Source organism: Gossypium hirsutum, chromosome D04 (assembly GCF_007990345.1).
Source record: "Gossypium hirsutum isolate 1008001.06 chromosome D04, Gossypium_hirsutum_v2.1, whole genome shotgun sequence".
In the NCBI taxonomy this organism is placed as follows: Eukaryota; Viridiplantae; Streptophyta; class Magnoliopsida; order Malvales; family Malvaceae; genus Gossypium; species Gossypium hirsutum.
Genome location: NC_053440.1, coordinates 45,833,623 through 45,851,291, shown reverse-complemented (window position 1 = coordinate 45,851,291; position 17,669 = coordinate 45,833,623). Strand labels below are relative to the sequence as shown.

The 17,669-nt window shown below is 33.1% G+C and overlaps 1 protein-coding gene across 1 annotated transcript; it reads right to left on the bottom strand.

The window, feature by feature from the left end:
• Nucleotides 1-13,774: 13,774 nt before the first annotated feature.
• On the bottom strand, nucleotides 13,775-16,497 carry LOC107898187 (wall-associated receptor kinase-like 15). The gene is made up of 3 exons (XM_016823722.1): nucleotides 15,741-16,497; nucleotides 15,188-15,247; nucleotides 13,775-14,841 (listed from the first exon to the last, which is right to left on the bottom strand). The coding sequence occupies exons 1-3, from the start codon at nucleotides 16,495-16,497 to the stop codon at nucleotides 13,775-13,777; spliced, it is 1,884 nt and encodes a 627-aa protein (XP_016679211.1).
• Nucleotides 16,498-17,669: the final 1,172 nt, after the last annotated feature.

Genomic DNA, 17,669 nt, shown 5'->3' with positions numbered 1-17,669 from the left:
CCATAAATGCTCAAAGCAAAGATATCAACATTTTTCCTCGCATCAGGGTGTGCCAAAATCAGCTCTTGCAGGCTTTTCCAAGGAATGCATTTACTTTCCTCCTTCTGCTTGATCCGTGTTGTGACCCACTGCTCACTCATTCTGGTGATGTTCATCAATTTCTTTACAAAAGGTTGGGATATTAATGGCTCTAAAGTAGACTTTATCAACTTCGATCTTTGGGCAACGTAGCAAAGCTGTATATTCTTCTATAGTGGGCACCAAATCAACCCTTCCAAAGGTAAAACAATTATATGATGGGTTCCAAAACTGCTTGAAGGCCCAGAAAAAATGTTCGTCTACCCTACTATCGAGTAGATATGGTAAATCCCCATAACTATAGTTGAACAATTTCTTAATTTCGTTATTCTAATGATCCCATATTACCTTTAATTCCTCAAGGCTATTTTGCATTACACTGATACGGGTGTAATCCCACAACTCTGACGTGTATCCCCCGACTAGGCTATCTCCTTTCTCTAATTGTGTTTTCTCTGACCACATACGGATAGCAGCATTGTCCTCTACTTTATCAAGAAATCCGTTCTCCATGCCAAGCTTTCTAATTTAGTAATCGAACTTGAATCGACACTCTTTTGATTATGAAATGACATGAAAACATAGAAAAACACCATAAGTTAGTGCAACATACAAAAACACAACTTCAAGTAAGTAAAAGAATCAAACACCTATCTAGGTAACCGCTAGGGTTTCCGCAGTACGATCAAGGGTGGGCTCCTAGTGTTTTCTATATGCAGTTTGGTTCTAAAGTCAAGGTACCTGAACCAGCAGATTCCTCAATCCTCACCCATTATAGGCTCATACATTTCCCTATGGCTGCACGAAGATGAAAATCTCACGAAGACATAGGTACGAATGTATCCCGAAAGTGATCCACTATCCTGCACGGAGGTGAAAACCTCAAGAAGGAGTAGCTTCTCACTCCCACTTAAGAGGGTAAGACTAAGCGGTCTTTATGCAATATGATGCCAATATATAAAACTCAATTTACAGTAATCATACAAACAAATGCAAAGAGAGGATCGTAATTTTTCAAATCAGATTTTAAATTTTCGATAATAAAATAGAAAATAATCAATTTTATGGCCTAACTCTCTAAAGTCCCCAGTGGAGTCGTCAAGCTGTCGAAACCACTTGATTGAACAATAAAAAAAATTAGTAGTCGACATAAAAACACAAATTTGGAGTTGCCACCGATCTTTCAAAGAGGTGTGATCGGATCACCTTGAAAACGATTTTAGGTCTACGAATTTTGAGAAAATAGGTTCGGGAGTCGGTTACGCACGATGAAGGGTTAGCACCCTCGTAACGCCCAAAATTGGTACCGAATTGATTGTTTAATGTCTCAGTGTCGAGAATTTGAAAAGATTTTAAAAATACGATCCTTCTTTTTTTATTAATGTTAATTTTATAAAAGATGCTTGGATAAATCGAGGTAAATGCTAAAGACCATCTCGTCTCTGAGTAATAAAATGTCATGCCCAATACTTTAGGACACGACATTTTTAGTCCTCGAGGATAAGCTTGTCTTTTGATTTTTAAAACTCTTGCGGTGAAGTTAAAAAAAAAGGATATTCAATTGCTTTAAGTCAGATGAAAAATTGAAAACCAATACGTTAGGGCACAATTTCTTAAAATTCCTAGCATTGAATATAGCCCCTATTTAAAAAAAATCTTCATTTCGAGAAAACGACATGTCACATCCAATACATTAGGACACGACGTATCGAGTTCCCGAGAATGAGTTTTTATTTATGTGTTTTGATAAAAGAAAATTTTTGATTATTTAGATTCGACGAGGAAAGTTGAAACCTAATACGTTAGGGCTCAATTCTCTCGAGGATTCTAAATTTCGAGTATTGCGTTGTTTTATGGATAAATCGATTTTAATGCTTAGAATAGAATATAATCATTTTAATAAAATGCAATAAGACAATATGTATCGCAAAAGAAAAATTCGTAAGCTAAGTGTAAGCTAATGAACAATAAAGAATCAATAGAATACATATAAGCAATACTACAAACATAAGGGCAACGATCTTATATTACATATTATACTAACATTGAAAGGCTAATGAATATAGAATCAATCAAAGCACCAAACAAATTAACACACATGAAATTGTACAAGTTTTTAAAATAACTTAAGAAATATGAAAGAATGGAGATTATATATTAAAATAAGTTTAAAATAAGTAATAGATATATATACATGGAGGTTTGAAATGAATAAAAATACAATTAAAAACAAATGCTTCATAAAATAATAGTATCCCAATAAATTTAAAGATAAGTATTATATCAAAATACATAAAGTTATATACATATATTAATTTAAATAAGTAATATATGAGAAAATAATAATAATAAAGATGATATATATGTAATAATACATATAAAGAATTTGAAATCAACGAAATATATAAAATAGGGTTCTTAAAAGTATATTTCAAGATAAAAGTTATTAAAATATATTATATTAGATTTAAGAAAAATAATTCATCATAAAATTAGAAAAATAATGTATGATAATAATAAAACAAAAGAATTTAAAATAATAGTGCATAATAAAGTAACATATATATATTTAAAAAAAAGGGTAACTGAATATGTAACCAAATATAATAATAATGTCAATAACAATAACAAATAATGATAATAATAAATTAATATTAAACTAATTGATAAAACAATGGGCTAATTTGGAATTAAAACAAAAATTTAGGGGTAAATATGAAATAAATAAGAAGGCAAGGACCAAATTACAAATCGCGAATAACATAGGGACTAAAATAGGAAATATTCCTTGCCTAATAAAACGCAGCGCTGCAAATGGACTAAAATGGAGTCAGCACCAAATTATGCAGCCCAATTTAAAGAAGTAACATAAACTAGACTGAAACCAAACACAAACAAGGAGGACCAAGAACGCAAATAACCCTCCCCATGCCAAAACGCGCGGGTCAAGCCGCCATCGGATCAGGTCATCGGGTCATGGCTCAATACGACACTGTTTTGGTGCCATTGAAGCAAGGCCCAAATGGTGCCGTTTCAATTGTGTAAACGCCACAAAAAAACCCTAAATCATTAGCCCCTAGCCACTTTAAACAAATCTGAAAGCTGAATCTTTCCCCCTCTGCCGCCTCCGAATGCAGAACCCCCTACGGCTCTGATTTAAACAGAGTAAATAGGGCTTCGCCGGTGCCTTTGCGAAGGTAAGGCCCTCTTCTTTTCCTTTTTTTTTATTTTGAGTATATCAAAAAAGAAACAAGAACAGAACAATAGAAAAAGGAAAAAACTTTGAAAAAAGAAATCACCTTCAACAAACTTTTTCTTTTTGATTTCTTTTGCTATTTTTTGTATTTGCGTGCGTAACCCTTACAGATTCTATTTAATGGCTTTATATAGCCAAAAATAAAATGAAAAAGAAAATCAAAATCTGAATTTTCTTTTTTTTTTTTACAACTGCTATCTGTTGTTTTTGTTTGGTGCTGCGTTGTCCATTTTTGTTTGTTGTAGGTACAGTCGTACAGAGGCGCAGTGACATGGAGGCTCACGTGGATTTGGCGCGGAGGCGCTACACGCGCGTGGACGCAACATGCGCGAGGAGGAGGCCTGGCTCTGTTGCGGTGGCTGAGGCCGTTTCAGAAACTGCTAGGGTTTCTGCTTATGTTCTTGGCTCAGAATCGGGTCTAAGTTTAGGTATTGGGTTGAGATTTGGGCCATTGGGCTGGTGTTGGGTTTGTATTTTAGGTTAATTTGGGGCTTAATGGGTTTGTTGTATTTTGGGTTTGGGTAAATTAATTGGGTTTGCTATTGTAACAAAACTGGACATTTATTTGGTTTTTTTTTTTCTGTTTTCTATTGGTTTTATTTACTTTACAAAATTGGGCCAGGCAAATTGGGTATTACACTAATGTTATTGCATTGATTGATCCTGGTTCAACTCATTCATATGTGTGTGGGACTTTAGTATCTAGTAAGACTTTACCTGTTGAGTCTACTGAGTTTGTCATTAGAGTATCAAACCCTCTGGGTCGGTGTGTTTTGGTTGACAAAGTGTGTAAGAACTGTCCGTTGATGATTCGAGATTCATGTTTTTCGGCTGATTTGATGTTGTTTCCATTCGACGAGTTTGATATTATTCTGGGTATGGACTGGTTGACTTTACACGATGCTGTGGTAAATTGTAAGAGGAAGACTATTGATTTGAGATGTCAGAATGATAAGATTTTTCGGGTTGAATCTAATGATTTGAATGGTTCACCAGCTGTAATATTGCAAGATAGGGGTTTTACAAGACCGAGTTTCTCTCCTTGGGGAGCACCAATTTTGTTTGTTAAAAAGAAAGACGGAACGATGAGAATGTGCATTGATTACCGACATCTTAATAAGGTGACTATAAATAATATATATTCGTTGCCACGTATTGACAACTTGTTTGATCAGCTAAAAGGGGCTTCAGTGTTTTTGAAGATAGATTTGAGATAGGGTTACTATCAGTTGTGAGTTAAAGACTCCGATGTGCCTAAAACTGCTTTCCGAACAAGGTACGGACATTATGAGTTTTTGGTTATGCCTTTCAGACTTACTAATGCACCTGCCGTTTTCATGGATTTGGTGAATTGGATCTTCAGACAGTATCTGGATTGATTTGTGGTAGTATTCATAGATGATATTTTGATATACTCTCGTGATGAAACCGAGTATGCCGAACATCTGAGACTTGTGTTACAAACTTTGCGAGATAAACAGTTGTATGCGAAGTTCAGTAAATGTGAGTTCTGATCACGTGAAGCCAGCTTTCTGGGTCATGTTGTATCAGCATCGGGTATGCGGGTTGATCTGAGCAAAATTTCAGCTACAATGGATTGGAAACCTCCAAGAAATGTCTCAGAATTTCAAAGTTTTCTAGGGCTTGCTGGTTACTATAGACAGTTTGTGAAAGGATTTTCTATAATTGTAACCCTGATGATGAAGCTATTACAGAAAGATGTTAAGTTCGAGTGGTCAGAAAAGTTCCAGAAAAGTTTTGATTAGTTGAAAACCCTTTTGATCGAAGCTCCAATACTAGTTCAACCTGAGACGGGTAAAGAATTTATTATTTTTAGCGATGCATCTTTGAACAGTTTGGGATGTGTTTTGATACAGGAAGGCAAAGTTATAGCTTATGCCTCGAGATAGTTAAAGCCACATGAAAAGAACTATTCGACGCATGATATCGAATTGGTCGCTATTGTGTTTGCTTTGAAAATATGGCGCCACTATTTGTTCAGTGAAAAATGTCATGTTTATTCTGATCACAAAAGCCTGAAATATTTAATGACTCAGAAGGATCTGAATTTGAGACAGTGACGGTGGTTAGAGTTGCTAAAAGATTACGAGCTTATGATTGATTATCATCCGGGAAAAGCTAATGTTGTTGCTGATACCCTAAGTGAAAAATCACGGTTTACTTTGAGTGTAATGAACGCGCATATAGTTATGTCTAATGATGGTGCGATAATAGCTGAGTTAAAAGCAAAACCATTATTTGTTCAATAGATTTGTGAAGCTCAGAAAGCCGATGATGATTTAATTGCAAAACGGGCTCAATGTGACTTGAATGTTGATTCAGAGTTTCTAGTTGATGCTGAGGATTGTTTGAGATTCAGAAACCGATTATGTGTTCCGAAAAATTCAAAGTTAATTCAGATGATATTGAATGAAGCTCATAATAGTCGATTATCTATTCATCAAGGTAATACAAAAATGTATAATGATCTGAAAAAGCTTTACTAGTGGCATGGTATGAAATGAGACATTTCTGACTTTGTTTCGAAATGTTTAGTCTATCAACAAGTAAAAGCTGAGCATCAGGTACCTTCTGGGTTGCTTCAGCCGATCATGATACCTGAATCAAAATGAGACAGAGTTACGATGGATTTTGTATCTGATTTACCGTTGACACTGAGCAAGAAAGATGCAATTTGGGTTGTTATGGATAGATTGACTAAATGAATATATTTTCTTCCAGTTCCCACAGATTATTTGCTTGATAAGCTAGTTGAATTATATGTGTCTCAGATTGTGAGGTTGCATGGTGTGCCTATATATATTGTTTCGGATCAGAGACCTGAGATTCACATCGCGCTTTTGAAAGAAACTGCAAGATGCTTTACGTACGAAACTACACTTTAGCACAACTTTTCATCCGCAAATAGATGGTCAGTCCGAACGAATCATTCAGATACTTGAGGATATGTTGAGATGTTGCATTCTCGAGTTTGAAGTTACATGGGAACAATACTTGCCTTTGATTGAATTTGTGTATAATAATAACTTTCAATCAAGTATCAAAAAGGCACCCTACGAGGCTTTATATGGTCGTAAATGTCGTACACCATTGTATTGGATCGAGCTTAGTGAGAATAAAATACATCGGGTTGATTTGATTAAAGAAACTGAGCAGAAAGTGAAAGTGATTCGGGATAGTTTGAAAGCAGCATCAGATTGTCAAAAGTCATATGCAGATTTGAAAAGAAAAGATATAGAGTTTTAAATTGGGGACAAAGTATTTTTGAAAGTCTCACCGTGGAAGAAAATACTCAGATTCGGTCGTAATGGTAAATTGAGTCCAAAGTTCATTAGACTTTATGAGATTATTGAACGTATCGAGCTGGTTGCTTATAGATTGTTGTTGCCACCTGAGTTAGAAAAGATTCACAATGTATTCCATGTTTCGATGCTTCGTAGATACCGATCTGATCCTTCACATGTGATTATTCCGTCTGAGGTTGAGATTAAATTTGATATGTCATATGAGGAATAACTGATTCGTATTTTGGCTCATGAAGTTAAAGAGTTACGAAACAAAATAATTCCGTTACTTAAAGTACTGTGGCATAAAAACGGAGTCGAAGAAGCAACTTAGGAACCAAAAGATGCAATGAAAGAATGTTATCCAAACCTATTCACCGGTAAGATTTTCGAGGACGAAAATCTTTAAGGGGGAGAGTTGTAACATCCCGATTTTGACCCTAATCGGACAAAGTGGTTTTGGGACCACAAATCTGAGTTAGAAATTTTTTTAAAATTATTTTTGGTATTTCCAGTATGTGAATTACTATGTGTGAAAATTTCGTATGAAAATTTGATCGTTTGAGTGCTCAATTTGATAAAAAGGGCTTAATCGCGTAAAATGAAAATTTAGGGATTTAATTTAAAAGCATCTAATTGTTGTTGTCTTTTAAATTGGGAGGCTTAAAGGTGCAATTTAACCACTATATAGATAGTGTACGATTCAAGTCAAGACTAACCTTAATGTATATATATTTTATATTCAGTAAGTAAGGTTAATTAAGTAAATAGACATATATTATAATATATGTTAATTAAAATTAAACTAAAATTCCTATGTTATCATCTTCCCCAAGCTGAATGTTAAGCAAAAAGAAACTCAACTATGGCTTTCTAAAGTTCGGCACTTTCATAGCTTGATTAAGGTTAGTTTTGTTTCGATTTTTGATAATTTTTACGTTTTTGAGATCGTTGCTTTGTGTAGTACAAGACCCATGCTTTAATTTTTGAATTTGGTGTTAATTTTGTGATATGACATTGATGAATGTTTGAGCTTTGCGATAGTTGATGATGAAATATGTAAGATATGTGAAAGATTAACATGTTTTGTCTTTGAATTTTTGGTGAAATTGAGAATTTAGGGCTAAATTGTGAAATTAAAATTTTGAGAGACTAAAATGTGAAATAAATGAAATGTGTGGACTTGTATGAACACTAGGAACATTCGGCCCTTGTATGGTGTGGACAAATTTTGTGTATTTTTTGTTTTATGCAATAGGGACTAAATTGCAAAAAGTGTAAATGTCAGGGGAAAAATGATAATTTACCCATTTATGTGTTTTTGGACTAAATTGAATGTAATAATATTTAAAATAGTTCATTTTTAATATATTTAGATTAAGAACCAAATAAATCAGAGTTGGATCGGGGAAAAGTTAAATTCGTCAACTAATCGTCCGGTTTCAGTTTTACACTGTCCGAGGTAAGTCTATTAGCAATTTAATGTTATTAAATCAGCATATATACATGTATATTTATTGTATTCTTAATGAGCTGTGATAAAAAGCATATAGAATGAATTTAATTAAAGTGTGAATGATATATATTTATATATATATATATATTGTCCGAATATATATGTATACACATATATAGGTTCTTGAATTTAGTTGAAGTATGGAAGTTATAAATATATATATAAAAGGTCCGAATATATATATGTGTATACTTGTATAAATTTTTGGAATTGATTTAAAGGTATGTATGTTATATTGTATATGTGAGTTTTGAATATATATATACAAGTATAAGTTTTCGAGTTGAATTAAAGATGTAAAAAACATACATATAAATGTGTGAGGTTTGAATATAGGTGTATGTATATATATAAATTCTCGAAATGAATTTAAGGTATGAACTTTATATATATGAATGTGTGTGGTTCAAATGGATATAAATGTATATACAATTACTTGAGTTGAATTAAAAGTATGAATTTTAAATACCTATATAATTCGAACATGGTTTGGAAATTTCTTGAAGTTAGGTTAATGTTACATGAATTATACATAAATGTTTCGAACATGTGTATTGCTAGTAAGAATTATATGAGGAATTATCTTCGTATTTGTGATATTCAGGTTCTGTGCCTAGCAAGCTTAATGCCGGTGAATTTTTCAGACTTAATGTCTAGCAGGCTTAATGCCGGTGTTCTGAGTCAGGCTTCAAGCCTAACAGGCTATATGCTAGTGAATCATTTTAAATATGTGTTATTTATATCTTAATAGAAGTTAGATAAGCACATTGATAAACTGTAAATAAAATACAAAAAAATGTGGTTGTATGTATTCAGTTCTATACTTTGATGTATATATGCATTCAATTATAAATATTTGATAAATATATAAGCATTTGATTATATACACTTAATGTGTATATGCATTCGGCTAAAAGCATTTGATAAGTACATATGCATTCAGTTATACATATATACCTTGGATGAGTATATGCATTCGAATATAAGTGTTTGATTAATATATATTTATGCATTAGTATATATGCGTTGATGTGTACGAATTAGGTTAAATGTATTTGTTGAATATATACATACATTCGGGTATATGCTCTTGATGTATATAAATACTCGGTTATATGCTCTTGATGTATATCAATATTCGGTTATATGCATTCGACGAGTACATATATTTGATTGTCAATACAATGATCATAAGAAAGCAAATGTTTAAATAGTGAGCATATGTAGTATTTGCGATAAAAATAAATTTGCTTAGAAAATTATATGATTTTTTAATTTATTTATGCTAAAGACTTACTGAGCTATTAATGGCTTACTGTTTATGTTTGCTTCTGTTTATTTTGTCTTATAGATTTTTGAGGTTGTTACGAGCTCGGGGATCGTCAGTAGAGTTTATCACACTATCGATAGATAATGGTATCTTAAATTGAATTTTTTTTGAAGTATATGGCATGTATAGACTAAGACTAGTTTGAAATTGTTTATTTTGAAAGTATATATGTATTAAAGTCATGCGAATGTGGCTTAATTAGTTTGTTTTAACCGTTTTTGGTTTGAGTGAATAATTATGCATATTTTGGTTGAGGTTTAGTATTATACGAGACATATTATATTTATGCATGGTTGTGCAGTTTGTTTGAGTTAGTTCTAGATGAATATATATATTATGCATATGAATGGAAGTATATATATGTGAACTTTTGGAAATGTGTTACTAACATATTATAAGTAGATTGAATGAATGTTCAATTATATAAATGTTTTAGTTGTTGGAATTGAGTTTGATCAGGGTTATACAAATGGGAAGCTAAATTCATAGGACTAAAGGTTGAATTTATATGATAGTATATATGTTTAAAATGGGATATGAAATGCATTGTTATAAGGTAATGAAATGAAAAACTTTTGTAAATGGTTTTTGTATAAATAATTATGAATATGTATATGCAGTTTTGGTATTTATATATAAACTTGATAGGTGATAATTTGGCTTTGTGGTTTATAATATTTTGAGATTAAAATGATGTTTGACTTTGCATGTTTGGTTGGTGTATTTTATGAAGTATAAATATATTTATTTGAAGATCATCTAGCAAACAAAATTTCCTTTAGTAAATTAAGAGATAATAGTACATATACTTATATTTATAGGATTTGATAATCGATATAGACATATATACTTGTAACTTGCAAACACGAAAACATAGGTTTAATATATGTTGCATATGTATATGTATAAATATTTATATTCGAACATACTTAGATAAATTGATTTTGGTTGTTTAATATGAGATGTCATTTTGTTTTAAATTGAATGGTTCACTATGTATAATTTTTTTTTTGATTTAGTAAAATATATTTATTTCTTTAAATCACTTTGTGAATTATGACTTTGTTTTAATTGTATTCAATTGTGCTATGTCTGTTAATACCTCGTAACCCTAATCTGACAAATAGATGTGCCCAACACTGGTCGGTATAACTGACAAATAGGGTGCTTAGCACTCCTCGGCATGTAGTCATAAAACCCTGAACTTTTCCTATCCTATGACATGCCAATTATACCTGACCCTGTCCGAACAATTAATAGGGTACCATATTTCTCGATTCAATCATAAACCAAAATTTCAATTCTTTAACACAATTTCATCAATTCAATGATTCAATCATATATATTTATATACATAGCCACATATTTCATTTCCATATCAAAATCAATTTCACATTTTAAATAATATTCAATATTTCCACATCTATTCAATATAATCCTTAACACAATTAACAAATTCAACCACTTTAAAATATATCTCACCGAATCAAATTTTAGAGCTTACCTTATAACTTACCATGCAATGCAATGTACAAATGCAACAATTGAAATAGTTCAGATTATAGAAACACGAACTATAAACTCCGAGCTATTCGTTGACGACCTTATCTTTTTCTTTCTTTCTCAATGATTCTGGGTCGACGTTAGCTACAAATTAAATATAGGACTTTGTACTAGCTAGGATATTTTGAGCTATAGTGGCTAGCATGATGGATTTGTATAGTGTTTGCCTTTGTTTTGACATTTTTTGTTGGCTCTTTTGTAGTAGCTTTGCTACTTCTTAGGTAATAAAATTTCAATTATCCAAAAAAAAAATGAAAAGTAATTTTTTTATTGAAAATATGAAAATATACTTGACACAATCGTGCCTTTTTTTTAAGGAAATGAATGATATAACTATCAATAAATGTAAGTATAACTATCATATATTAACAAGTATGAGTACATGTTTGAGCAATTACAAAATAGAACTAAATTATTACAACAAGATGGACGTAGAACCGAAAATGGTCTATACTAAAACCCACACATACACAAATGTTCATGGCAATCTTTACATGCTTTTGTATGAAGCAAACTAGTTTCAAATTTGTAATAATGTATTTCACTTGGCCAAAGTTATACAGTGGTTATAAATAATTAACCAAAACAATGCAAATAACCCTTAAAGTTAAACTTTTCTTAGTAATCCAACCACCCTAAAACCCTTGTAAAACCCCATCAAGAAAAATATAAAAACCTAACCATGGTTCAAGGCACAAATCCCAACAAGCTCAATTGGGAAAATCATATAGAAGATGAAGAAAACATCAATGGCCTTGCCTTTTCCCCTTTCCCTCCACGCCAAGTCATTGGCCTTGACACGAAAAGGATAAATAAAGTGATAAAGTACAAGTTGAATGAATATCGTAACAAGGTTATTAAGGTCACATCCACCTTACGTGTTCGCATCAAGATGAGTAAGAAAGCCAATGAGAAAAAGTCATTGGCTAAAGTCTTGTGATGCAATGGATGATGATAAAGTTAGTAGAAGGCTTACTTGTGTTTCAAGAAAGGACCTTTTTGCATGAAATTAAAGGTTGAAACTTTTTTTCTTCTCTTTGTTATATTTACAACTTTAAGGTTTACTTTCAAGAAAGAAAAGACATTTCAGGTTTTCTTTTGTTTGATATAAATGTGTTAAATTGTGGGATTCTTTTCATTTTTGGATGAAAATTTTATTTTGTTAATATAGTTACTTGTCTCTCAAGATTGTATTTTTGGATTAATTACATTGATGTTTAAAGTCCTCTTTGTTAATAGTTTCTTTTCTCAACATTTAATCATTCATAGGGAAAGAGATAGAAGAAAGTAAAGCTAGGGGAGATGATTTAGACCAACTAGGAAGAAAAGGAGGCTTTCTTGTATTGTGTAGGACTTGTGGCAAAAATGGTGACCACTTTACTTCTTGGTGCCCTTACAAGGACCTTGCACCCCAAAACTGAACCATTGAAATATGAAAGGCATTCTTCAATAGATGGGGCTCTTGCTTCTCCTAAAGCCAACATCAACAACTGTGTTCCTTCAAGGTGCAAGAAGGAAGAACATTCAGTGAGCGTCACTGTAGATACTTAATTTTGGCTATTGTTTCAGGAAATTGTGCTACCAAGTTTGAAACAAGTAGTAGTGTCGTTTCACTTTGTATCTCTTCCAAAGCAACAACTCTTGTTTAGAATAATTGTTGTTTAGAACAACTATGTTCAAAATAGGACTTTAGTTAGAATAGTTGTCATCTAGTGTAGTTGTCATTTGAGAATAGCTCTTATTGAGAACAACTAAAATTTGAAGCAACTCTTATTTAGAATTTTTATGTTTCAAGATTAGTTATGTTCAAAACAACAACTATTTGGAGCAACTTCTATTTAGAGCAATTGTATCACTATAGTAATGCGTCACATAAGGTCTGTCTCGATGAGATGCCCTCACTCTATTGAACTCGTGCGCCTAATGACACTTGGTCTTTCCACAAAGTTGGGAGGCAAAACCTTGACCGATGACAAAATTAATCCGTTGGGAGTCCACTGATTTTGAGCAAATGACATTTCAAAGAATTCTCTTGAAAAAGTCAACCTCCTCTCAATAGGAAAAAAAGATTTAAAAAAAAAACAACATTTGGGTTTTTGAATTTTTTATTTGTGCAGATTGAAACTAGGGATTTGTAATTTCTTTTTACAAATTAAGGTTTTCTTTATTTATTACCATTTTCATTTTTTTTTTGTAAAATTATGTAGTAAAATATTTATGTGACAACAAAATATGGTAAGATAATTCTCACATCATGAGCCTAAAATCATTAAAAAATCAAATTATTCGACGAAACTAAAAAAAGTTAACCTCATAATTAGATATATACACTTTTTTTAAAGAAAAATAGAGGAATAAGACAAATTTATCAAAAAGACAAAATAGAAGAACTTTGAATGTGAAAATACTAAAAAAAAGATAAAATGGGGTTTTGTATATTTTAGCTAGGTTTGAGATCCAACAAACATAAGGGTTCAAGTAATGAGACAAGCATTAATTACTGGTACTGTGTAATTAAACTATGGGATGGAAAAAGTAAATTAAGAATTTGTCCATAAACTAATACTACTATTGGCAACAAGAGACAAAAAAATTATTAACCACATGGTTGATACAAATTAAAACTGTTGTAAACATTTCTTTTATTCTGTAATGACTGAGAAGCACCGGTAATTGCTAAATTTTCTGCAACTGTCGGCTAAGATAGAACCACTTCCATTGAGAGTTTAACCTTCAAGCACTTCACTTGAAACAGCACTCAAAATACTCTCAATCTCTTTCGCAACTGATTTCATCGAAGGTCGATTCTGCTTTCTCTCATTCAAACATGATTCTGCTAAAAACCCTAGAGCTTTCATTGTCTCTAATTCTATTTTACCAGCTTCTTGTTTAAGACAAGGATCAATAACATCCATGAATCTTTCTTCTTTGAGGATTTTCCTTGCGAAAACCACTAGGTTCACATCTTCTTCTCCTCTGTTAAAATCAATGGCTTTCTTGGAAGTTAACAGCTCCAACAAAACTACTCCGAAGCTGTACACATCGCTCTTATCGGTCAGTTGGAAGTTAAGGTAATACTCGGGGTCGAGATAACCTAAAGTGCCTTGAGCACAAGTTGTAACATGACTGACATCACTGAAACCCAACCTGGAAATTCCGAAATCAGAAACTTTAGCATCAAGGTTTTCATCTAATAAAATGTTGCTCGATTTTACGTCACGGTGGTATATAGGTGGAACCACGGAAGAATGGAGATAGGAAAGACCCTGTGCTGTCTGGTAGGCAATGCAAAGCCGGCGGTGCCATGAGAGTGTCACCTTTTTACCTGGGAAGATCTTATGAAGATGATCAAAAAGGGTTCCATTGGGGATGTACTCATAAATCAATAGAGGTTGCTGAAGCTCAACACAACAGCCAAGGAGTTTGACTAGGTTTCTATGGTTAACTTGGCAAAGGATTCGGACCTCATTGATGATTTGATCAATACCGTTGGCGTTCCCAAGCTTGGCTCGCTTCACAGCTATGCTAGTTCCATCATCAAGAATGCCCTTGAAAACCTCACCGAAGCCTCCTGAGCCAAGGAGGTTGTCTTTGGAGAAGTTTTTTGTTGCCTTGGCTATCTCTTTGATAGTGAAAAATTTGGCCAGTTTGCCACTATTGGAGCTTAAAAGATCTCTATGTGCCTTGGTTAAACTCATTTCAGCTTCTCTCTCGCAGTTCTTCTGTTGCTTGTAGGCTATAATAATGGTAACAATGAGTCCAACTATTAATACACCTGCTGCAAAGGCTGCACCTACACAGTACAATAATACCATAAATTAGTAATTGATATGAGTTGGATTGTATTTTGTCCATTTTATTCAAAAAATAATAAATTAATTATTATATATTAGATTAAAGAATAAATTTTATTAAAATTTTTATCCATTTATTTGGTTAAAAATTAGTTTTTAGACTTAACATGAGATATACATAGTACGTCACATATCAATGTTTGATTATTTAGTTAGTTATACCAGTTTTTAATAATACAAATGAAAAAAATTTTAACAGAAAAAATATTTATTAATCTAATATATAAGAATTAATACTTTAATCGTAAAATCAAAATACAAATTTTAGAGGGGTTAGACATTTACCTCCAACTATGGATTTCTTCTTTTCATTCTTGCAACGTCTCCCTTGTGCACATTTCACATCTATGATGAAAAGATACAAAAGTTCAATGTCTTGTACAATTTTAAGTTAGTTGGTCTCACTGCAGCTTATCTGAGAACAATATATTATAAAAGTTATTAGTTGACATTTCTTCATGCCAGGTTTTAACAACCGTAAAACTAAGTTTAAGATGGTGATGTTTCCAACATTGTTCTAATCGAACTAAAGGATTCTTGGGCAGAGTTTGTAGGCGTTTGCACATGTGGCCAGCTTAGCAACTTGCAATTTCAAATTACTGTGCGAAATTTAAAGAAGATCTTCCAGATCCCGGTTCATGTCAGTACTACGCCTTAAACTGATTTTAACTCCACATGCATATTCACGTACTTCGAGAGGAAAAGGTGTCACTTTAGGTACAAAATGTGCTATGTTTTTTGAACTATTCAAGCACAGAAAATCTCTATTAAACCATCTCCTTTTTTTACATTTACAGAGATAAAAAAAAATAAAATGTTAAAGAAGTTTTATACTGACCTTGACAAATACCTTGAATGGAGTTCCATTGAAACCCTCGCTTGCATAAGCACCTTCTTTGTCCAGCATTAACCAGATCCGGCAAGCACATTGAATTCACTAAATCATTGCAATCGTCGGGGAGCTTACATTCCGGTTCTCGCGGGGATAACCACTCTATCTCCAACCCTGGCACAGGCCACTTACTGACAGGGAAATTCATATCCAAATTCACAAAACTTTGATAAGCTGAACATCTTTCAGGACGAACCCTGATCCTGTAAGTATGCATGGTACCCCCAGTAACATACCAACAGCAAATTGGCAATGCCCCACAATTGGCTTTAGCCTCTGGATTGCCCCTGATGTAATCGTGACAAACGCTTGTTGAGCTACAATTGAGAGCTACATATTCTTGGAGGACCGTGGCGCTACAATTCATGATCATGACTGTATTGGCGCTTGTGATGTTAAAGGGAAGCTTTTCGTCCAACTGAATCCCCTGGGTTCCAAAATCAGCTGCCATACAAGTATTCTTGGCCAAACCTGGGGGACGGATGATCAGTGTTTTAGTCATTGGATTAATAGAAGTAATCTTGTAGGATGATCCATTGTAAGCATCCAACCAGAGTGTCCCCACAATACACTGTACTTTGTACCAGGGGTCACCGCAATCTGGTCCGGTGCTAAGCGGATATGGAACCGGAATTCGGCCACATTTGGGGCAGAGCTTCAACGCCATGACAGTAATACAATCTCTGGAGAACAGCATTACCATTGTAATAAGAATCGAAAGAGGTAGCATTGTCTTCTCCTCTTCTTTTCTTCATTAAAGGCTAGAGTGAATTCCAAGTAAAATATATACTAGTAGCAAGCTTGAATTGACCGTGGCTTTTACCATTAATTTATGGGTTTTACTGTATGGTTCTATTTAATCTCGTACCTGACAAATAGCACAATTTTTTTCTTCCAACGCACTTTATAGGGTTCTCTCTCCACATTATATTGGAGGATATACCGATAAATTGGGGACAATGTACCCTACTAATTAAGAATCTTATGTATATAATTAATATTTACTTAAGTTCGTAAGGGGTGAACATGCTTACCTGCCCTTTAACATATAAAAAAGAAAAGAAAAAGATTATTAAACTCATTTTTTTGGTACCCATATTTTTCCGAAGAAATCAAGAAATTGAAACTCCGCAGTGCCGATGGTTGGACCAATTTATTGTTTAGTTCTTAGGGAATTAACTATCATATCGTGCTAGCTGTATAAACACCAAATCTAATGAATTAATTAATTACAATTTCTTTTGTCTTTTCTCTTCAGCTTTCTTGGATATTATCAAACATTGCTACCAGTACCACAACATTGAAAAGAGAAAGGAGCTTGTAAATTGCAATTTACGGCTATTCCTTCAAAGCTTAAAAGCAAGCCGTAGATCCCTAGGGTACTTTTAAGGAAAAATAAATCTACACACCATTTCACATGAAGAACCAACATTTTATGGAATGCCTATAAAATGACATTTTTAGAATTGAAACTAAACTCAAATCCTTTGTTTTCTTTCTCTTTATTTCTTTAGTTACATTAAGTAAAAGCATGATAGATCATTAAGGTCAAGCAACGAACTTCTGACGTTCAGATGCTTATTGTGCCAGTTGCTTAACAAGTATGGAGCATGGGTGAGCACTCTGTTCATAGAAAATCCAAATGCAAGATATCTAAAAGAATAGGCTCCAACTTACAGTGTAAGATTATTTGTCCTCTAAGCACTAAGCAGTTTGAGCCATTTCCTGGTTGTATCCTTATAAATGCAACAATCGATGTTTAGCCACGATAACCTTAGGAGAACCAGATGCTATGTAATTTGGAATCGACTCAAAACAATTTGATTCCCAAGTGTATCTAACAGCATAGTTGCTCTCCCATACTTGTACCGACCC

Bases quoted from the DNA above. Each gene is read 5' to 3' on its own strand.
- LOC107898187 (XM_016823722.1), bottom strand. From the start codon at position 16,497: ATGGTAATGCTGTTCTCCAGAGATTGTATTACTGTCATGGCGTTGAAG. The intron at 15,248-15,740 runs GTCAGTATAAAA...TTTTCATCATAG, and splicing joins CATTCAAGGTATTTGTCAAG to ATGTGAAATGTGCACAAGGG. The intron at 14,842-15,187 runs GTAAATGTCTAA...TGTACTGTGTAG, and splicing joins GAAGAAATCCATAGTTGGAG to GTGCAGCCTTTGCAGCAGGT.